At 40.6% G+C, this 23,171-nt stretch overlaps 1 protein-coding gene across 44 annotated transcripts in view; it reads left to right on the top strand.

Moving 5' to 3' along the window:
• Window positions 1-23,171, top strand: part of Ank2 (ankyrin 2) — a 313,942-nt gene that overhangs the window by 249,797 nt on the left and 40,974 nt on the right. For 19 of the 44 annotated variants that reach the window (XM_042279861.2, XM_042279885.2, XM_042279895.2 and 16 more), the window contains 5 exons: window positions 2,248-2,392; window positions 8,629-8,731; window positions 9,452-9,555; window positions 20,037-20,261; window positions 22,774-22,928. In XM_042279861.2, the coding sequence (XP_042135795.1) occupies window positions 2,248-2,392; window positions 8,629-8,731; window positions 9,452-9,555; window positions 20,037-20,261; window positions 22,774-22,928 (732 nt within the window). Of the gene's footprint in view, window positions 1-2,247; window positions 2,393-8,628; window positions 8,732-9,451; window positions 9,556-13,918; window positions 13,955-20,036; window positions 20,262-21,697; window positions 21,797-22,773; window positions 22,929-23,171 lie in introns of all 44 variants that reach the window. The other 25 variants (XM_076574948.1, XM_076574943.1, XM_042279871.2 and 22 more) reach the window with 5 other exon arrangements.

Below are 23,171 nucleotides of genomic sequence, written 5' to 3'. Positions count from 1 at the left end.
CATTTCAGACAAGGGAGCCTGAGAAGAAAGACTTAAAGCAATAGGAAAAAGGCCTAAAGAGATTTCTGTTGGAGATATCATAGAAGATTGTTTTTCAAAGAAGTCACCTCTTGGTCACTGTTTAAGTACTAAAATCAATTAACAATAGCAAGGGTCTGTTTAATTAGTTTATTAGAAAAGGAAGAGGAGACCAAGCATGACGTAGAAAAGGGCTAACCTTGGCTAAAGGTTAGTGCTTTACTGTGGTGAGGGAGGGTCCTTCATGGGGTTGGTGGCAGAGGAGGGTGATTATAGATAAGTGTCTAGACCAGGTTTTCAAGAAGATGGGAAGCATAAGGTTCTAGAAAAGGAGGTAGATAAGCATTAAACTTCTCTACTTCTGGTACATACTTCTCCACCACTGAGTGCTGATAGGTAATACTGAACGATAGTATTTTTATGTCTAAATTTAACTTGGAGAGAAATTGTGAACAGCATCAAGAAGATTTGGCCCTCCTATTAATATTAACAGTATCAGATGGGATTGTAGACAGTGTCACTATCACTAGGGACTTGAATTCTTTTGGTCATAATCATGATATCATGATCTATTCCCAAGGTTTACCACAGGTGTCTCCAAAACTCTGAAACCTTGATTTTAATAAACTGAGCATAGGAGCTACTGGAGGCAGACACCATCCTCACAAAAACATCAGAAGACCGAGAACTGGGGAGAATATTGAGGACAGCCACTGTCTCAGGAACTTAATATGATCAGAGGCTTTCAAATGGCGCCTTGGCTCATTACCAGAGTTTTTTAAAGGATATATTTTATTTTAAATATAATATGCAGATGGCTTGCTCTCTATTGTAACACAATTCCATAATTCTAAGAGAGGAAGGTTAGGAATGTGTTCATTCCCAGGTTCTGCGAGATCCAGCTGTGTACCCTAGTGCCTTGCTCTGTTAGACTGGAATTCTCCAGCTAGACTCTGCCTTCCCCTCTTTATGAACCTTCTTCCCTCAATCAAGACGTGACAAGAAAGAGGTTGAATATGAAAACCTAAACTGTGGCCCCTGTTTTATTAAGAAGTATAGAGAAATTTGAAGGCACAAGTAATAGAAACTTATTTTGAGTTAACTTTGTTCCCTGTGACCACCTTGGCTGCTGGGCGATTGGGATCAGAACTGGAAACAGGAGAAACAGGTTGGCATCTGAGAACTAACTGACCCAGGGTGCCCTAGTTTGGGTGGTAGTAGGGACTTAAGCCAAATTCAGTTGTGTTAGATCCTCGGGGTGAGGTAAGGGAAGAGGGGTAAGAGGAAGCATACAAGCCAACTTTTGAGTTTTAGGTGATGTTGGGCTTCTCGCTCAAGGGATATAGAAGATACAGCTTTTGTTACATGATAGATCTTGCATTTAACATCACCTTTTCACACATGAAAACAGGTCACAGACTGTCCTCCCCATGTTAATAAAATTCCCTCAGAGCATGCCTAGATTTTAGTAGTCCTGTTCTTAGAATTTATTTCTACGTTCGTGCTCTTTTGCTAGTGTGTATATTCAGTCTTATAAAATATTATTATCATATTTACAACCATCAATATGGTTTAGCAGATAAGTTTTTAGCTACTAAGCCTGACAAACTGAGTTAATCCCAGGTCCCACACAGTGGAAGGAGAGACCATATTTCTCTGACCTCCTTCATATGTGTCTATATACACAAAAACAGGGGCGTGCACACACACTCACACACATGCACACAGATACACACAGACACACAAACATGACCCACCAACACACACATACACATTAAAGAAATAAATTTAAAAATCTCTCATTTATCATAGAACAATAGACATTTTTTTAGCATATTGCCAGTGGCATGAAGAAACTATTAATACTAGATCATGCACAGAATTATTGAAGATACTTCAAGAATTCTAGTAGTCTCCACACAGGGCTAATCTTTAAGCTAACCTATTCATCGTGCTGACACATATAAGGAATAAAGCCCGTTGAAAGGTATCCAAAGGATTACAACTCAGAGAATTATTTTTTCTCAGTGCCCTTTAGGGAAATGGATCAAATTCTCCCTCCATTCGCTTTAGCCCTTTGTAGACATTTGCATGGACTCTGTGTCTCTCTGCCCGGCAGTGTTTCGCTGTCGCCCAAGCTGTCGTGTGCACGCACTTCATAACTGTGGGCATACTTTGTGGCTGGTACTAAATTCAACAAGTAACTTCCCTCACTGTCCTCTGATGAAGGTGATGACACCATGACCGGGGACGGAGGAGAATACCTTAGGCCAGAAGATCTCAAAGAACTCGGCGATGACTCCCTGCCCAGCAGTCAGTTCCTGGATGGCATGAACTACCTTCGGTACAGCCTGGAGGGAGGGAGATCTGACAGGTATTCACCACACGTACATCGAATGTCAGACAGAAGTGCGCATGACACATTTTTAACCCCCCCTCCCACTTTTCTCATTTTCTTTTGGTTTTTAGAGATAAGGTCTTACTTACTGGGTAGCCCAGAATGGCATGGAACTTTATTGGTGATGGCTATCCACTACAGAACTTTCTTAGATGAGCCTCAAACTCCTGGCCCTCCTGTCCTAGCTTCCTGAGTACTGGGCATGCGTAGTAGGCATGAACCACTATGCCTGGCTGACCACTTACTTTTTTTTTTTTATGGTGATTAAAAAATGTAGACATGGTTATTAAGCCCTTAATGGGCAGTTCACTGTGTTTGTCAGGTAGCAGGTTATCTCATTCATTTCTCTAACACTTTAAGTAGGACCCATTTTGAAGGACAGGAAAATAGTACGGAGATACCAAATCATATAGCACAATCATTCAACTGCTATGAAGCAGAGCAAAGATAAGCAGGAGTCCCTGACTTTCAAAGTGATGTATTTAATCAGGCAAATTCTAAGGCAGATGTGCTCAGCGTCTCCACATACTTCTAATTCTAACTTAACTATCGATGCTGTAATTTTTGTGTGAACGAAATTATGTAGAATAATAGAAAACAAGCGCAAAGGGAAACTGCCCAGGAGTTTATGTTTTCATTAAAAAAAAAAAAAAAGAAGACATGATCTCTGAGGTGATCTGAGCCCATAAGGACCCGACTTTATAGGCAAATCTGAGGGGCCTTCCTAACATTCTGAACTGTGAGATTTAATGTTGTGTTGGCTATTATTAACACCTAGTGCTTGTTACTCTCAACAGCAAGATGATTAAGATTATTCTGGATACTTCTTCAGAAGTATGGCTGCTAGCCTGGGTCACACATATGCCTGTCTGTGTTACTGTCATGTCTACCCATCAGCAGTCACATGCTCATAGTACACAGCCAACTCCGTTGTCAGCTACATTATGAATTTCCCATGTATTTACAGCTTAAGGAAAAACTGTCAATTCTACATTGATAATTTATAATGACAACGCATTTGGTTTTTTTCCCTTTAGCACCAGACTCCACACCTCATTTCCCCCCCTCTTGCCATTTTTTCTCACATTTTTTTCCCTTTCTCTTTCACTGTGGTAAGTTCATTCTTGAGCTGGGCATTCTGATAAGTCCTGGAGGTACCAACCTGATTAAAGTATGTCCACTAAATTCATAGCCTCAGAGAGACCCTGGAAGGCCAGGGCAGGAGAGCTCAGAGTGCCTCTGCACACTGAAGCTCAAACTTCCTGGCAGACAGACATGGGTAGAATACCGAGCGAGCAGCGATTCTGGGAAAGGCAAGGGATAGTGATGCCTTAACTGTGGGGACAGCCAAGGCTTATGTTAGTGGTGGCACACTGGTGCAGTGGACTGGGGCGGGACTGTGGAGGGAGGGAGCCTTACCTGTATTTTGTAAGAATCCCCCTTCAGAGACACTGAGGATCATGCTAGTGGAGAGTGGCCACTGGGCTAGACCACCCAGCTGCAACGTGCTAGTTACTGGGTGGCTATGACACTAGGAAATGCTAACGCAGGGCCAGTTGTGGAAAGACGTCAGCAGTGACACTTTTGAAACATGGGTGGTGAGATTTGATGGCGAGTTTTTTGGGGCAGTTGAAAAGGAAGGAGAGCGACTTCTTGGTATTGGTGGCTTAGAGAGAGGCTGTCCCTTAGGGCCAGGGTAAGGAAGGAGGAGCCCTTGGGGGGTGTGGGGAAGAGGTGACTGAACCTGTGTTCCACATATGAAATTCTCGTCCACTGACAGGGTTAGATTTATAATCCGAGATTCTTAAAAGACTACGTTTCAGCATAAGAAATTCTCTACAACTTTGTATGAATTCTCAATATTCTACACTTGCTTACACTCGACCAAAGAACAATTCATTTTCATCAGTTACTAATTATTTTTTTAAAAAAAATGCCCGATTCAGTCATATTTCCTTTTTCCAAACTAAGATTGGAGAATTACAGTGTCCTTTCTACAGAGTAAGCGGATGGATGGTTTGAAACTTACCGCACGTGGAGAGGGAGGCCGCAAACAGACACTGCACGCTCTGCTCTTCCTAGGTTCCCACCTGCATCTCACGACCACCACATGTACACACAAGCCCCAAACGGAGTGTGGGCAGCATCTCATTTCCATGTTTTATTAATTACTATTTCAGTTTTGCTTGAGCAATTCGGCACGTCACTTTCTGGGTAACCATTCTCCTTTTCCATTATTTCTTTATTTGGCATGCTTTCAATAGTACCATTCCCAGGTAGGTATGACATGGCATGAAACCATGGCCTTCCTGTGCACATCCGCATTTCCCTGCTCACTGCTCACTGCTCACTGTGCGTGCGTGCGAGCACGCATGTGTGTGTGTGTGTGTGTGTGTGTGTGTGTGTGTGTGTGTGTGTGTGTGTATATGTTGGCAAGAGCTGCTTACGTTCTAGAATTATGGATTCCCCCCCCCCCCTTTTTGCTAAATTCAGTAACTGTAACTGCCCGCGTTAGAAGAGATGGTCTGTCACTGGAATGACCCTGCCGTCCGAACCAGGCCTGACTCTAACTCCTACAGTGCCACCTTGTGGCTGACAACACACAGGGATGGCTTTCCCCCAAACAAACTAAGCAGCCTGTCCATATATACGCGGAGAAGATGAAGAAAGCATTCTGGTGCCCCAAAATAAGCACAGACACAGAAGGATGAAAACACATACTACGATTTAATGCACATTGAGCAAAAACATAGTCAAATCACAGTCAGTTGGATTTTAACCCATTTATTATTATTATTGCTTACAGCTTAAAAATACTGTCCAAATTCAAATAGAAAACTCCAGGTAACAGAAAAACCACAGAAGCTTCTTCAACACACTAAACATTTTGTATATTTACTTGTTCAATAGGGATTCAAACTCCAAAAGTTGAGTGTCTAATAAATTTATAGTTTACTAAGCTCGTAACTATAGATACAAGGAAGGACTCGATTCACACTTTCCCCCTTTCACACAACTGACTTACCCATGAAATGAATTGTGAATTGGGCCTTTTCTTGTGTCTATAGCTGCTGATCCCCCAACTGAACCAATAAAATATCATTCCTTTGCATATATTATTCTCGGTGTTTGAACTGAAGGAGTCCCCACTCCCAAAGTAATTTCTTTTTAATGGCAACCTTATTGTAAAATATTACAACTTTTCTGTAATGTTCCCCACCAAATGTGGGCAGTTTATGATCCAGTGATTCAAATTATTCCAAAAGTTTATTGTTATTATTATTTTATCAGAGAGAATTACATCTCTGCTGTTAGAATATCCCAGCCATATTTACTTCATTTAAGCAGAATTTTTTTTTTATGATAACACCAGGGAAGAAAGGAACAGCCAGGAAACATAAAGCCTGATTCACTATCCAGTCAGCATTTTAGAAGGCAGGCACCGGGGAAAGCGTCATAGATCCTCGAAGAAAGGACCCCTCAGATAGTGGCCTTGCCCCTCCCCTCCCCTCCTCACTGTCTACACATCCTCATATCCGTGCTTCTCTTTTGTAATCACCTTTTGTGGCTAAAGTTTCTTTATTCCTTGTTAGGTTTTTAGGCAAGAAAAAAAATTAATAAAACTACAGACCTCTTCTAGATCAAACCAGTTGAGACAGACCCAGGAATCAGGAACATGGCAGTCACAAACTCACCTTCATTACTGGTGTTAACTGGGGAATGGATGTTACACTTAGGGCCAGACAGACCTGCCAATCAGTCATGGTCGCTAAGAACCAGTACCTTCTGTCAGAGTTTAGGTACAATACAATCCTGATAGCTTTGTTGCAGGTTTTATATGGAATGCCTTTAGTTACTACTGTTTATTCCCATCAGTATAAATTTTCATTTTAAATCGGTGTTTCTTCTCTACTGAGGGTGTATCAAAAGGTCAATTTTACCTAGCAAATGGGCTGGCCTTTTGAATCAAGTGTTCTTACTTGATTCATGTCTTTTGTGGTATTAATTTACATACAACTACCATTGTTATTAGGCAAAGTTATAGTCTAAATATTTAGAGTATAAAACCATGGCTAGAGATTACGTAACTAATAAATCTGGGCCCTGTAGAAGGCACTTGATAGGAAAAGAAGATGACTGAGCCCACAGACTCTATCATTTCCTGAGGTTGGCCCTCTGCATTTGGCCAAAGTCAAAACAACATAAAAAGTAGAATTTAAGCATACTGATGTGCTGCTGGGTACCAAACACACTCAAGTGTATCGCTGCTATCTTTCTGGTTTAAGAAAGGAAGGGCAACACATCCTTCCACCAGTGGAAATACACTTTTGCTAAATTAAAAGATTATTATCCTGATGATTGAATTTCTATCTCAGCCTAAATTCAAGATCTCAGAAAGACCAATTCCACAGCTACAAAGTCAGCTGTAATCTCAGTCGCTGCCTCTTCCTAGAGCTCAAACCTCAGCTGATTAATTGCCAAGGCATCCAGGCTGCCTGTGCCCCGTGTGGAAACTCTCAATCTATCCCAGAGGCCCATAGAACTGAAGACAGCTGAATTCAAATTATATTTTTACTTCATCTCATTATAAACATATAGATTTACGTAGGAAAGAGTTCATACGGTCAAATATCAATTTCTTTTTGCCATATCACTTGCTCTCTAAAATGTGAGGTTCTAAAAACCTACTCCTGACAAAACACAGAAAAATGTTATTATAAATAATCCTTCATGTGTTAATGTCTCCAAATAGTCGCTTATCATGGACACTTCACATGTATCAGAGCACATGGCTTACACAATTTGATGCATTTGCAACATTAAATTTTCTGTTTCTACTAATCCGCATGTTAATTTTCCATTTAATTACTTTCATGTTAGTTTTCCATTCAGTCCATAATTCTACAGTGCTTCATAGACCAATATCTACTAGGTGGAAAGTAAATGAAAGTTCGCTTCTACAATTTTATGAAAGCTTGCTTACCCTTTGTTTTACCCATTTGTGGTTTTTGGCTAAGAGTTTGAATGCAAACTGTTAATTCCTGGGCTATGTATAAAATCTATATATGATACACCATTTAAAATATCAGTCTACAAGCTAAGCACGGCAGCTCAGACCTATAACCTCAGCACTTGGGAGACTCAGACAGGGCAATCAAAGAGCCAGTCTGGGCTGTATAGTGAGCTCCAGAACAGCCCAAGTGACATAGTAAGACCCTGTCTCAGGAAAACAAAAAGGATAACACCAATATAATGTCATTTGATGGTACAGATTGATTAGAATGACTGAATTATGCAAAGGACAATTTTTTTGTCCATTGCATTTGCATCTATAATTCTGAATAACAAAATTCAGATTTATCAAAAATCTAAAGCATTGGATAGCAAGGCCGTAATTCCATTTTGAAGTTCAACATCACTTTTGGGCAGTGTCCTTTGGCGATTTGTCCTTGTGTTGGTGTGTGTCTGTTTTGGGCTGGTGCTGAGTTCCTCCTGCTCTTGCCTCTCATCCCCATGGCAACCAGCACTCTTTAGGGCTTCCTGCACTACACACAGGGCATGCCAAGGGGACACTTTTCTCCTCTGAAATAACAGCATTGTTGGACTCTCCAGAGACAAACAAGAGGAACTCTGCTTCCACAGGAAGCACACGTCTGACCAGAGTTCATTTCACTCTGTACCTTCCAGGGGAGGACGCTGACATTCGGCCATTCACCATGTGGAGCGGAAGAGAAAGAGGCAGGGAAAGAGAATGGAAAATAAAGGGGGGGGGGGGAGACCCGAAACCTGACTTTTCGTTTTGCTTTTGCTCTCTGAGCTCTGTCTACCTTCCACCAAATATTTTCCCAAGGCTGCAGGGAGGTTATTTAACACAGATTTAAGAATTGTTGCCTGTATAAATTTCCCCTACTGGCAAATAAGTGGCAGTCGCTGGTTTCAAACATTTCTGGAAAGAGAACGAATCAGATTAGGTGTATCAAATTTAACTTGCGGATTCCCTGGTGCCCTGCCATTCAATGTTAAGCCCAGTCTGAGGATGTGTTTTAGCTGTTGGGCAGAGAGGTAGGGCCACTCCGAGACCTGTGTCCCCTGGAAGTTGCACTGTTAGCTAATAGCACGCTTTCTTCACTCTCCCGCTCGGCTTATTTCATCTTCCCAACCCTCCACCGCTGCTGTTGGTTTATGATCATGACCTCCTGCCAACCTACCAGCCTCCGATCCTTCAGTTCCGACAGGTCTCACACTCTGAGCCACGCCTCGTACCTGAGGGACAGTGCCATGATTGACGACACGGTTGTGATTCCCAGCCACCAGGTACTTGACTTTCTGCTTTCATGTCTGCTTTCTGGACAACTTTTTCAAAGGTCCTAATACCACAAATATCCCGAGGGAACTGGTTGGGGGTGGGGGTGGGGGTCTAGAGGGAGAGCGAGGAAGAGAGAATGACTAAAAACAAAATTCATTCTGAGCAACAACAACAACAAAAAATTAGGGTAAGAGATTTGAAGGTGTCCTACAATGTGGCAAATGTTCACCAGATTTTTTTTTCCACTGAGCATTTCTCCCCCTGAAATAATATACTGCTTCTTTCTTTAGCCGCCCTGAATTCCTCTATGGAAATTTTATGTAAAAATTTGTGTTGTATAAATACTATCTCCATTATGAGAAAAAAAAATGAAGCAGGACATGTTTATATGATGAATGGTACCTTGTAAAATACATTTTGTTTGCAGTATCAAAAGTCGCTAAGAGAAAAGGCTTAAAGTTTATTTAGGAATCTTTTCACTTTAGGTATAGCTTTCTTGCTCTTGATGGATTGGATATAGAGAAACAGACAAACAGTGGCTCTCCTCAAAGTACTCTGCTATCGTACTATAAGTCAGAAGGGAATGCACTAGAAGAGATGATCTTATGTCCTTGAATCAAAATTGTCTGGCACAGCACCTCTTGCTTTGCGCTCTTTCGGAATCCATTGTATTAGACTTGAGTTTTGAAGCCGTGTTTTGCATTAAATCTGACGTGCTTTGTATGTAGGTGTCGGCCCTAGCCAAGGAGGCAGAAAGGAATTCTTATCGTCTGAGCTGGGGCACTGAGAACTTAGACAACGTGGCTCTTTCTTCCAGTCCTATTCATTCAGGGTGAGTGAATCAATATTATGTATCCAGATCAAGAGGTAAAAAGAGAGGAGAAAAGTCACAGCTTTGTCCAGTGGCTTCAGGGGATGGTTAGCTTACCCAGGAGGTGACCTTTGTTTCAACTTGTGAATAACACTGCCTTTTCCACCATGGTTCCAGCTGCACCAATGAGACAGCAAAATGGGGCTGAATTCAGCATGGACAGCTAGTGTTTTAAAATAACGTGTAGCAGCAGTTTGCTAACCGACTGGAATAGAATGGCCTCCTCACTGATTGTGTGCAGTCCTTGGAGCCGTCTTTTAAAAAGAGGCTGGGCTAGCTGCTTGTTTGAAAGTTTCAGTCCCCTAAAATTGAATGACTGGCCTTTGAAATAAATACCTTCCATCCTATATTGATGCAGTTAAAATAATGGTCCCAGCCACACACATACACAGATGGATCTATACATTTTGTTAGGGATCTAAAGCAAAAGAGTTCACATCCCAGTAGTGATTTTTCTCGGCTGTCCTTCAATGCCCTTCAGACAGCACATACCACACGGTCTGCTTGGGTCACGCTCCGAAAAGCACTCCCCAGCATTCTTCAAATTTAGAGATTCCTTGGGGTGTAAGAATTCAATTAAATATAGTGCACATTTCTTAAAGAATTTTAAATATAATACTTTCTGAATTATTTTTACCCTCATGTTTTAGTAATATTATAATTACACATAAATCCTCATTTTTTTTTATTTAAGTGAAATTTCTACCCATGTTTTATGTAACAAAATGGAATACTATGGCTTAAATGTTTATCCCAAACTCCTTATGTATAATCCCTATAACTGTTTTGAGCATAGGCCCTTTCTTGTTCTTAGTATTTTAAAATAAACCTCCTTCCAGGAAAGTACTCTGTGACACTGTAAACATTTTGGACTTTTTAGTCTAATAGTCTACTAAATTCTATAGAATATAAAATTAGACAGGTATTGGAAATAAGCATTGTATTTTCCTTGTTAAGTAACTGACTAGTTCTTGGTCCAGCAAGACTTGCTCAGAGGAATTAAAAAGGATTAAACTCAATTCAAGTTTAATTAAGTATTTTAAATGTAAAATGAAAAATTAAAATCTCTATATAAATTGGTCAAAAAAAAACCAAACAATAGCATTACCTTCTACTACTGAGGTCCCCACATGAAGAGTAAGGGAAAAAAGAGGTCTGGACCTCAATGATTGATGACAAAAGAGAATCCGGACTCCATATCACAAAATAAAGACACTATTTTAGGTAAAATGTAACTAACTACCAAAAGCTGAATTTTTTTTTTAAAAAGTAAATGTTACAGTAATAGTTTGGTTTTCAAATTAATTATTAGACTTAAAAAAAGGAATTCTTAAGCTTTTTACTGAAGGCCAGAAAAGTATGTTAGTACATCAATATCCAATCTGTTTCACCAAACTAAGTAACATGTAAGAGTTATAATGACTAGATAACGGCTTCATCGTGGTTGATTACTGGCATTGAAGCCTCAGCATCCAAAAGCTAAACATTAATTAGTAAAGATATGCACCTTTTAAAAAGATATGCACCTATAAATATTGGTCTACAGCAAACCAACTTTTCTGCCATTTTCAAACATTTGTTATACTGATCTCAGCTACTCAACACTGGCTGTATACTGAAATCTCTGTGTGGTTTTAAAGGCATTGATGTCCAAGCCACATCTCAGACCGACTAAGACTGCATTTTTGTTCTCAGTCTCCTTGCATTGGTGTTTATGTGAGTCAAGGTTTGGGGAAACTTTGCTTAATAGAGCCAGTATTATCAGGGAGAGTAGTTAGTACACACCTGGTCCTCTGGAATGTTCCTTATTTCTTCCACCCACTTGTATCTTCATTTTCCACACATGTTCCAAACTCTACAAAGCACTAGATTCCCTGTCAGCTGTCAAGAAAAACAGATGAAGAAAACCTAGTACCACCCCTTCCAGGGACACTTCTAGGGAGTGTTCTATAGAGTCAAAAGGCCATGTGGCCTAGAGAAATCTAATGGGTAACACTGTGCCTTGGCATCAGACTGCTCTGAACCCAGACCCTGATATTGACTCTCTCTATGTGGCAATTGGCACATTATGGAAAAAAATCTCTGAGATTTCTCTATAAAATGAGTGTTATAAATTTATTCCTTTGGGAAGTTTTAAAGAGAAAATACTTTTAATATCATCAGACTTTACTTAGAAACAATAAGTATTCAATAGAATATAGTATTTACCATTTCTACATTCTCCCAGACACATTCCACATTTCTCACAAACTCCAAATCAGTTAAATAAAATGTGCCCCAAGTCTTCCGGATGACAGTATAAGTGGATTCAGTCCACGATGCCAATATGGCCTTGCTTCTACCAGATAGCATCATCTATTGGTGTCTCCACTGTAGTGGTCACACAAACGTGGGGCTACAGACGACTCTAGAGAGAAGGAAAATTACCCTTGAAAAGTTAGGATCCCAAGAGCCGTGATGTTTGAAAGTGACATTCATATTAATGTATATAAGTAATGTTCATCATATCTTATGACACTGAATTCTTATTAATCCACTCATCATATATCAGGTTCCTAAGTAGTAGCTATTAGGTATTTTTCAGGGGCCTGAGTTTGAATTCACTTAAAATGTAAGGAAAAGGTGACTTTTAGGTAAGGGGATAGTAAAGAGTTGGTGATTGTATCTACCTTAGACTGCGTGAGGATAATGCTGTCATTAAATTCATAGTTGTCTTAACTTCAAGCTGCACCTTCTACCACTAGTCAGTACTGGTTGTTCCCTTTCCGTCTACTTCATTTTTAAAAGATGTCCTTCATTGGCTGAGAATGACTAAGTCAGTGATTAAACTCTGCTTCCTGCATAGGTAAATTCAGTATCTGGACAAATGAGAGGCTCGACTTATTGTTATTTGAGTTGCCTGACTGACTCATAGTGAATCTAAGAAACAGTTATTCTTAGAGGTCCTTAAGATCATAACAGTAAGGTTTGTGCAACAATGTGAACTTCATGATTCTTTATAATTACCTGTGTGGATAATGAATTGGCTGATGTAAGTCAGTTTCTGCCAATAGTTAGTTTTATAACTCACCTTATACATTGTCACTCTGAAAGTCTTTGTAACATTTTAATGACAGACAAATGCTATTAATTAAATACCAACTCATGAGATGTTAGAATATGGCACAGTAAAATAAGGAGCTAAGAATGTGATATTTTAAAACAAGCTGAAGACAATTTTGTTGTGAACCTTGTACTACACACACACACACACACACACACACCACAAGCCATGAAAGATGTGTTCAAAACTGTTTGCTCAAATCACAGAATGTTTGAGGCAGAAGGCAGCTAAGTATCTTTTGCATGGGACAACATAACTTAAACACTCGTGGAAGCATTTCCAGTGTTTAATTTAGCTGTTCATGTTTCTTAAAATACCATGGGTGTTCCTTTAGATCCACAAAGGCTAATTCTTTTAGATGAAGATGATTGTTTTATAAAGTAGCAAATCAAATGATCTGGAAGACTGGATTTCTGGTTCATTGAATAAAACATACTTACTTATGTCAGGAAACACTGGAACCTTAGGAAACCCTGAGGGGATGGGGTTAAGGAAGAACAGACACCATGGGTAAAAGTAGTGAAGAGTAGGGCTATAATGTGGGACTAGACACTAGGTATGGGGAGGAAGAGCACAATGCTCACAGCAGACAGTGATGTTGGGGAGAAGCACTAAGACCATGTTTGCAGAGTTCTTTATTACCCACTAGTCGGTGATCAGTGTTACCTACTTTGCGGTAGACTTTATGCTCTATCTGTCACAGAAGCTATCATTTAAGTTGTTCCTTTCCTGTTTGTGTTTCTTCTGCTATAGCCCAACAGGGAATTAATTATCTTACCTAAGAAAAGCATTAGAAGAATTACAAGTGGACAGCAGTTGAATCAAAGCTACATCTACAGAATCCAAGACTTTATATTTGTCATTGTAGTATCACTTGGTGTTTTCTAGCTTCTTGGACACTTAGTCTTTGCTAAGTGTTCCCACAAGCCAATGCTAACCAAGACTTCACTTCCATATCGAGTGATCATGTGACTTCCCCAGGTTCCTAACCTGGGAGGAGCCACGAAGGCCCCAAAACTTGTTCTTCTCTCAGTTCGTACAGATTGACATTTCGGTTGTATTTGCATAGAGTGATATCTTATTTGTATTTCCATCTTTTTTTTCAGTGAATACTATGTGGGTATATGAATTAAATATTTCAATCAAAGTCACATCTGATTTCATTCTTTATATTTCACTTATCTCCTCTTTCTCCGTGCTAAAGTATCTATTCTGTTGCAGCCGCACCTCTCCATGTCTTGATCGTGACAACAGCAGGTGAACCTCTGCGTAATTCCTTCTCTGAACATGTCCCTGTTCTCCTCTCCTCCACCATCTCCTTCTGCATATGCCCCCCCTCAGGATGCTTTAGTGCTGATGATATCTAGTGAAACAGATACAGAGGCTAATGTTCTCCAAATCAAGGCCAATGCTCACTTCCCCTGTAAAGGGAAAATGGGTATATTTAATACCAGTAGGTATTAGGTTAGCTGGATCAAAATTAAATGGACTCTTGTCTTGGTCATGGCCTCCACATCGCATCTTCTTTTGTGAGGAAAAGTGCTACATCCAATTTAAATCCTATGCCCCCATGATTATGCTAATTGGAAGAGCTATTTTGAGTTTTTAATAAAGGTTGCAATTTTTAGTAGCACCCAGACCTTTTCTTCTTTATTTTGCTTTTATCTTGCTGTATTCTAGGTGAGCCAATGGCTAAGGGCTTATTAATAGTATATATCCTTGCTACCTCTGTTTTAAGTCCAACCTTTTGATATTTTGGAATTGTGCTGTGGAATGACTTATCTTCATTCTAAATATAGCAATCATTCTGTATTATTTAGATGAAGTTATTTTTAAAGTTCCCTTTGGGCTACTGATTATAGATAGTATTTTTATTCTTTGGCCATCTATTATGATAATATGGGTTATCTCTCTAAAATAAGACAATTCTATATTTTTCATGTTTTAATGTTCTAAACATCCTTTTATGTCTTCTCAGTCACATCCTAAATGCTGTATTTCTATTCATGAACACAGTGATTGGTAAACAATTACTGAATGGTTTGAACAAATTTGATCCACCCTTTTCGGTGTCATTTTTTTTTAATCTACGCTTTAGTTGGTGGGATTTGGAGAACTAGGAAGGGGCTGGGGGATGGCGGATGAGGAAGCTCCTGGTGTGGCTTCAAACAACACCAAGAGTCAGAGAGGATGTCGACACTCTGCTGTGTACCTGGCATCACTGAAGCACCCTGATGAATCTTTTCTCCTGTCTTTCACCCAGTGACTAACTCCGAATGCTGCAGTCTCCTCCCTGTTCCCAGCCCATGGTCCTAGATGAATTAAATGGAAATTTTAAGTATCAATAACTTTGGGGGTGGACAGTACAGTCTTTTTAAAAGTCCAAATTCTTGTTTTCTACTGTCTCCTCTGAAGCATGTACCCGTTTAGCTAATCAAATTGCATACTTATCAACAAGTCCTTTGCCTAATAAAAGTGAATTGCGTTTGCTTTTATTCCTTTTTAAATTGTGAAAACATGGTATCTCACAATTTAGAAAACTTCAGAGTTTCTACTTTGCATGACTGCTGTCATTTGAAGAGTCAGATGCATCAGAGCCAATGTCCCCTGGTTGTCCCTCCACCTCCGTGTAGTCTCAAGTCAGTGTCTAATGCAGTATGCCTACACATTTTCAGCAAAGCATCGATCTAACCATGGGTCAAAAACTATATTTATTGGAGTAGTAACAGTTTGCTTTCCAATTAGGAATTCCTCCAGAGCATCTAAAAATCACATATTTAGATAGGTTGTCTAATCTAGTTAGCCATTAACTGCAACAAATTTGTAATACTGGGCAGTAACTTCAGAGTTTATTCACCCACATCTCTTAATTCATGCATAAGAAAACGAAAGCTAATGGAGTTGTCAAGTTACTGGACTGTGGTCACAGAAATAATTCGAAACAGACTTAGAAAGAACATGGTACCACAGCACCCTGTGCTATAGAGTAACAGAATCCTCACACCCTATTGAAATAATCAGTTTCATAAGGCAATTATAACCCTCCAGATAATAGTAAACGCCTTAGCACAAATGTGAGCCCACTGAGAGTTCTTAATAGGTTTTTTCACTGTTTTAGGTGATGTATGGTATACATTTTAATGATCATGACGTTAAAAAGATAGAGAGACAGGAAAGAGAAGATGATGGAAGCAGCCATTTAGTGCATCTATATTCTCTACCCACACATGATCGATTTCACCCTTTATCTATAAATGGTGACAGGGTCAGCACCCAGGGACTAGGAAGCTTCCATGTAACACTGCAGACGGCAGAGCTGAACTTCAGTTCACATCCCAGAGCCTTTACACAGAGTGGCCTCCTTCCTTCGGCTTCCTTCAGTTCTCATTGTCTGTAACTGTTTGCAGGGCCCGCATTGTCTCTTTTCTAATGGAGAGTGGAGAATTAGATTCATTCCGTCCACTCCGGCAGGCAAGCTGCCGCATTGCAGCGTTGCCCAAGTCACTCGTTCATCCTCTCTCCTTCCCCCGCAGTCCTTACAGTGAAAAGGCACTTGTGGAGTTAGCAGCTGCTTTATACACTGCAGAGCGACTGGCTCCCAGTTCCCTTTGCCATCCAGGTAGTGGCACCTTTTGGTGTTCTTCCCTGCTTGATGGAAATCTTCAAATGCTTCCCCAGTGTTGTACTAGAAACTATTGGGATTCACTGGTTAGCTTGCTCACTCTACAAGTCGACGTCATTGGCACCTAGATATGAAGTCCAGACAGTTTCTCCTGCTCCTTCTACACAAAGGAGAGGCTCTGGGAGTACACAGTGAAGGCCACCAGTCTTAATTAGTCATTTGATAATTCCATGATGAGTCAAATTTGCCTGGAATATTTTACTGCAAGGCTAAGCTTCATACTCTTTGTTCGTTCTGACTAGTGACAGGTGTTTCGTGTCTTCCAGCCCTTTCTTTCTCTTGGCATCTTGCCATTTTACTTTCTATCTCTCTCTTTTCTCTCACTTCCTAAGGAAAATACCTTCACTGGAATTTGTAATTTTCTGGTAGCCTGTGTCATGTCTTAAGTCACTTGGTAAAATACGGAGGTTTACCCTCTCCTGAAATTTGCCATTTTCCCATGAATTATGTGCATTGGGCCCTTAATTCTCCCTATTTGCTTTGTATTTGATTCAGTACTTAGGACTGGTTTCCAGATCACTAATGATACAGGAATGGTTGCTGGGCAGTATATCTATATGCTGCTTCAGTCCTTAAGTTCTGCTATTTTGATTTCTCCTTCTTCAGTCTTTCTTCATACAATCTTATCACTTTTAAAAATATTGTTTTGTTAGATTCAAAGTCTTGGTTTCCACAATCTCCCATTTTCTACTAATCCTCTACCCAGGGAGATAAATACACCAGATCTCCCAGTTGAGCATCAATGTATGGGGTAGACCCTTTAAAATTAGACAGAGTATTATCCAGCAGCTTTGCTACATCCAAATGTAGGGATTTGAGTGAGGCTTGGTTGTAGTAACTGGCAAGACATCAAAGAATTCCCTTGCCTCGTGCCTTGCTCTCTCTGATCTCTGTAAGTACGCATAACTCGTCACAGCTTGCCTTTTCACTCTTGGACTATTTAAAAATTAGTTTTGACTCCTTACTGTGTGCTGAATCCATACTGTACTGAGTACTGGAGGGTGGAGACTGCATCCACTATCATTACAACAGCTCTTAGATGACACCTTGGTTAGCTGACAGGCCGTATCTCATTGGCCAGGGAAGTAAGCAGGTCCAAGCAAGGAAGGAAGTGTAGATTGACATCTTGGCTTAGAGTGTGAGATTCTTGGCACAGCTCCTGACATTTATGGTAGGGTAGCAGATGACACAAAAGGATCATGGAAGCAGAAATCAGGGAGGAAGTAACACAAAAAAGAGGGATTCAGTGGTGCCATGCCAGGGAAAGCAATAGAATACATTAAGGACATTGCTGCTGATTCTCTGTTTTGAGGGTAGACCACCAGAGTCTCCTACATGTTCTTTTGGGTAGAGAATTGGAATAAAACTATGGAGATATAAGGGCCTGGGCCATGAGTGCAAGAATTTTGTTACTGTCTTCAAAAGACATAGAGACAATGAGGGTTCGAAACATTAAACAGACATGTTATAATAATCCCTCCTAGTTTTAGCACCTATTTTTTTTTTTTTGCTCTTAGTAACCTAGACTTGAAAAATTCACTAGGTATGGTGATACATTTATAATCACAGAACTTCAGAGGTAAAGGCAGGAGGGCAAGAGTACAAAGTTAATTTCCTAAATGTAGAAAGTTTAAGGCTAGTCTGGACTACTTGAGATCCTATCTCACAATATTGATGAGGGAGGAAAAATCAAAGAAAATAGTAATGTTAACTATAAACAAGTTGAAAACAGTGAGTCTGGAAACACTGCTAGTTGAAACAGCAGCATTTTCCTACTTTTAAGTGGAAATCAGTATAAATGTACTCAAATAAGAATAATAAAGGAACTCGGGAGGCAGAGGCAGGCAGATCTCTGTGAGTTCAAGGCCAGCCTGGGCTACAGAGTGAGTTCCAGGAAAGGCGCAGAGCTTCACAGAAAAAACCCTGTCTCAAAAAAACAAAAACAAAAACAAAAAAGATTAATAAAGGAAGATCTGGAAGTATTTACAGTTCTTCTTTGGAGAGAATGTGTAGGTTTAAAAGTCAGAAAGAAAAAGAAAATATTTCAGAATTCATATTAAAGAAAAGCTACAGCCTTCTTCCCATTGTGTTTTGATAACATCCAGAACATCAACAGTTAATGAAGTATGAACTGTTGCTTGTATGTAGCAGCTATTGCCCCTCCTGAAAACTCGACAGCTAGGGGAGAATGGTAGGCCTAGCCTGGCTACTGCATGTGGGGGGACTGTGGCTCCTGTGGTCTCATGCCGCATGACGTGCTTCAGAGGGTACCCTGGGCTCCTCCGCACCCATTTCTCTTACTAGTAACAGGTTTTCTGTTTAATGGCATGTCTAATGCATTCTGTGTTCTGCCGCGAAGAGGATGCTATGATACTTCACTCGCCTAAAAATAACATAAGTGTATTGTGTTTCTATCCCACAACTTACTTTGATGGAATATCTTTCAAACGTTTTCAGTGTTGTCATGGAGGCAATATCTAGGTGTGTTGATCCGGCTTGGTGCGGTTAGCAGCGGATCTATGAAACACCTATATGTTGCTTTCATTGACTTGTGAAAAACTTTGCAAATGAAAATGGGAGAACATTGGAGTGACTGTGGAAGAACCTGCATACTGTTTATACATGTCCTTGTGTACGTGTCCAGGTCAGCTAGATTGTTGTGTTACTTAACTTTTGCTCCTGTAGGAGGTGCGTGCCCAAGGGACTTTGGTGAGTCATGACTAATGAAGTCATAAGCGTTCTAGCTAAGCTGCTTCAGGATTTGGAAGAAACTCCAGAGTTTAGATACTTTCTCTTGGCACACTCAACAACCCTAGCCACTTGAGATTACCATTCTTTTCATCAAGACTGATGAGCAATAAAGAAGCGAAAGTCACCAAGATGCTTTTGCAAATTTAAATGATTTTTTTTTCACCTCCAGTTCATTATAATGTGGGGAAAATCATGCAAGTACCTCTCTATCTGTATGAGCTCAGGCTTCCCATGCTGGACTTGCAGAGCAGAGGGGACTTGATTTATTTTGACTATTCACCCTCTGTTGCAGTTAGGATGGCTTAGCGCAGAGACCTCTTAAAAGTACAAATATCACTTTAACCAGAAAATCGGTTCTATTCTAGTTTTCCCATCTTGTAACCAGTTACAAATCTGCATCCTGGAATGATGATTGGTGGGCAGGACGCATTGGCACAGATCTGACCTTAACAAAAGGTCTTTAAGGTTGCTTTTCACTCATGAGATTATATTAAAATGAGCTAGACAGATGTAATCTTGAAAAGTTAAGTTGAATTAACTTAAAACATATGCCATTTGGTCTTTCCTGTGTGATCTAGCCTTATATTATTTGAACACGTGAGTTACATAGGACATATAAGGAGACAGAAGGCTTGCCCACATTCTTGCAATTTCATTCCAGTTACTAACAAAAACTGGAATTATTCTTCAGTAGCATATGAAGGTTATACAGTAAAAAAAAATAAATAAATAATACACATATACATACTAGTATAAAATTTAAAAATATTTTCCCACAAGGCATTTACATTTAAAAGAGTTGTTCTGAGAAGGAATAAACAGTATAGAAAAAAAATTAACCTCACAGAATTTGTTTACCTGCTGTATTGCTTTGAAGCATGCCTAATCTTCTCTTCCAATTTTCAGTTTCCTGGTCAGTTTTATGGTGGATGCCCGTGGTGGTGCCATGCGAGGATGCAGACACAATGGGCTCAGAATCATTATCCCACCTCGGAAATGCACGGCGCCAACTCGAGTCACCTGCCGCCTAGTGAAACGCCATCGACTGGCAACGATGCCACCAATGGTGGAAGGAGAAGGCCTGGCCAGCCGCCTGATTGAAGTGGGACCTTCTGGAGCTCAGTTCCTTGGGTAAGGGTTTCCCATAAGCCTCCTCCTTAGTCTCCGGTGGGCCTGTGCCCTCTACCCAAGACCAATGGGATGGAACACCAAAGGTACGTCCAACAGTTTTGAAAAAGGATAGGCTCCTGTGACATTTTTTTTTTAAATTGGAAATAGTGCCTTGATGCCTGACTTCACTTCCATGCTCCCATGATAAGGCATCAGTGAGTTAAACATGCAGGTTGCTAGTGGTTTTTCTTCTTGGATGTGGGAATAGCTGCCAGATTCCCAATGGGATAACCATGTTTTTTAGGCATTGGTAAGTATCTCTGTTTCTTGTCTGACACTAAAAGGCAAAGTATAAAGGAAAAAAAAATGTGCTCTGTTTGAAACATAAATTTAACACCTTGTGTGGTTATGCATCCAATCGCCACCTTCCCTTCGGACCACAATGTTGCCTTCCTGGAATGTCTAAAATGCAGTCTAAATGATTTGTGGTTTTTCTGCTACCTCCAGCTTTTAAGCCACAGTGTAAGATGAAAATACTGAGATTAACCTTTGCCGTTCTTATTTTGGCAATATTGAGCAACAATTAGTATTTCTTCTTTCTTCTGTTTGTCTGTAAGGCTACTGTCATACTAAGTGGCACCTCAGTGTGTCAAGAGGTGAAAAGTTGCCACTGAATGGTAATGAAAGATGAGACTTTGGAGGGGGGATCAAGTTTCGAATCAGTTTGAAACAAATCAGTTGTACTTAAGTCTTGGTGCTTAAAACTGAGAGAAAAATCTTCCTAGATGGGACTCCTTTTGACTGCTGTCGATGTCATACTGGGGAGAGATTTCTTGCTTTAGAACTCTGAAAATGTTCTAAAGCCTGTAATTTGGGGCAAATTGTTAACAGGTTGCTCCAAATTAGAAAGGGATGTGTTCCCAGTTGTAGAAACCACCTCTCATACGTCTTATCAGACAGAGCTTTGGAAAGAGCCTGTGAAGTCCTGGGTTGCCTCAGAAAATGTCTCTACGGTTGGATTCTTTTGACGTTCTTGATGTTCAGTTCAGAGCCTAACTCCCTCCTGCTCAGGTAGCCATAGGCTTTTCAATAACCTTCAAATCTGTTGAGGAATATCCATGAAAACGGCTGGCTGCTGTACAGAGTTTTTATTATATTCCCAACAGTTTTGTCTTTCCTGGAGAGCAGTTTTTCCCCTCCATTTTTTTGGCTAGTGCCCTGGCAGTGAACCTAAAACAGGAACAGACTTGCCAGCCATGTGCTCCCTGGCACACAAGCACCTCCATTGTACACTCTGGGTCTCAGTTCCTGGTTCCTTGCTCTTTGTGACCAATGGAGGGGGCAGAACCAGACGCAGTGTGAAACCAAACTTCACCCTGTGATGCTGGGGTTCTGTGGACATGGTACCTGAAGCTTACTTCTGTTCTTTCTTTCACTGCTGCTTTGGATGTGCTCAGTAAACTTCACCTGCCAACGGCTCCTCCCCCACTTAATGAGGGAGAAAGTTTGGTCAGCCGCATCCTTCAGCTGGGGCCTCCTGGAACCAAATTCCTTGGGTAGGAGCGACTTAAAACAAATTGATGGCTGCTGGCCCCCATTCTTCTCCTTCTTCTGCGATATGATTTCTCTTTTCGTCATTGTGCCCATGACATGTCCCTCTCTATGATTTAAACTCTGTATAACCTATCTTTAGTGGACCATTTCTGACCCTTGTGGTATGTGACTTTTATTTTTGAGTGACGTTTTATATCTTCTCCTTTAAAGTGCTGTGACCTTCATTTTCGTTCAAGCATGAGATTTGCCTAGTTGTACTTTGTGCTAGTCATGATGTGGTTATGATGAGTTTGGAGTCTGTCTCAAAGCAACCTGGACTCAAAAATGGAAAGCCTCTTTCTATGTTGAGGATGAATGTGACCTAAAAATCATAGGATAGTGCATGTTCTGGATCCTGAACATAATAGGCATTGGACACTATTGGACTCTAGGCTAAGTGGCCCATTGGGGCCACACTGTGTGCACATGCCTATTGTTTTCTTGAATGAAGACAGGATGAGCAAAAGCCACAAGTGCATGGCTCATGAGCACAAGTAGTCTACCTTTTTGACATCTCATTTATAACACTTTGAATTATGCAATGTATGAGCCACTTTCTTTCTTAGCTCATGTTGTCATTTTGCACCTGTAGAACATGTCCTAGAAGATTGGCATACATCATAGGCATGCATGTACATTTCTTTTGGTTCAATGTGCCACACCTACATTTCTCAAAGGAGAAGTTCCAGAATGCCACATGCACTCACAGAGAAATATCATTTGGCTTAAGGTAGCAGCATGTCCTTGAGGACCAGTGCCCCTGAGGTGGAGTGCCACTGTGTCACTATCTGTTAGTCCCTGGGCTCTGGAGGAAGGCCTACTGTGTCCCTGTCCCCAGAATGAGCAGAAATCCAGGTCACTTTGCAACAGACAGTGTTGAGGTGCTTGTCTCGGGATGGGTTGTCCTGTCTACACTGAGTGTTCTGCATTGCTATGTCAGGCCCGTGATCGTGGAGATTCCTCACTTCGCTGCCCTGCGAGGGAAGGAGAGGGAGCTGGTGGTCCTGCGCAGTGAAAATGGGGACAGCTGGAAGGAGCACTTCTGTGAATACACTGAAGACGAACTGAACGAAATCCTTAATGGCATGGATGAAGGTACCTTCGGGTTGAGGGGTCTACAAGAAATCTCAGGTGGAGACATGACAGTGATGCATTGCTTTTAGATCCTTAGCTGTCTGAGTACTTGTGTGCACATGTGTGCTTCTTGAGGTGTTTTACTCTAGCTCATTATCCGCTGTGTTCCAACCACATTAGGTTTCAATACACAATCCATCCATTTTCTTAACTGTGTTTATGTTAAATTCAGGAGAACAAAGCCCTTTAAGGTATTAAATATCT

This window comes from Peromyscus maniculatus, chromosome 6 (assembly GCF_049852395.1).
Source record: "Peromyscus maniculatus bairdii isolate BWxNUB_F1_BW_parent chromosome 6, HU_Pman_BW_mat_3.1, whole genome shotgun sequence".
Lineage (NCBI taxonomy): Eukaryota > Metazoa > Chordata > Mammalia > Rodentia > Cricetidae > Peromyscus > Peromyscus maniculatus.
This window is presented reverse-complemented; position numbering and strand designations above follow the sequence as displayed.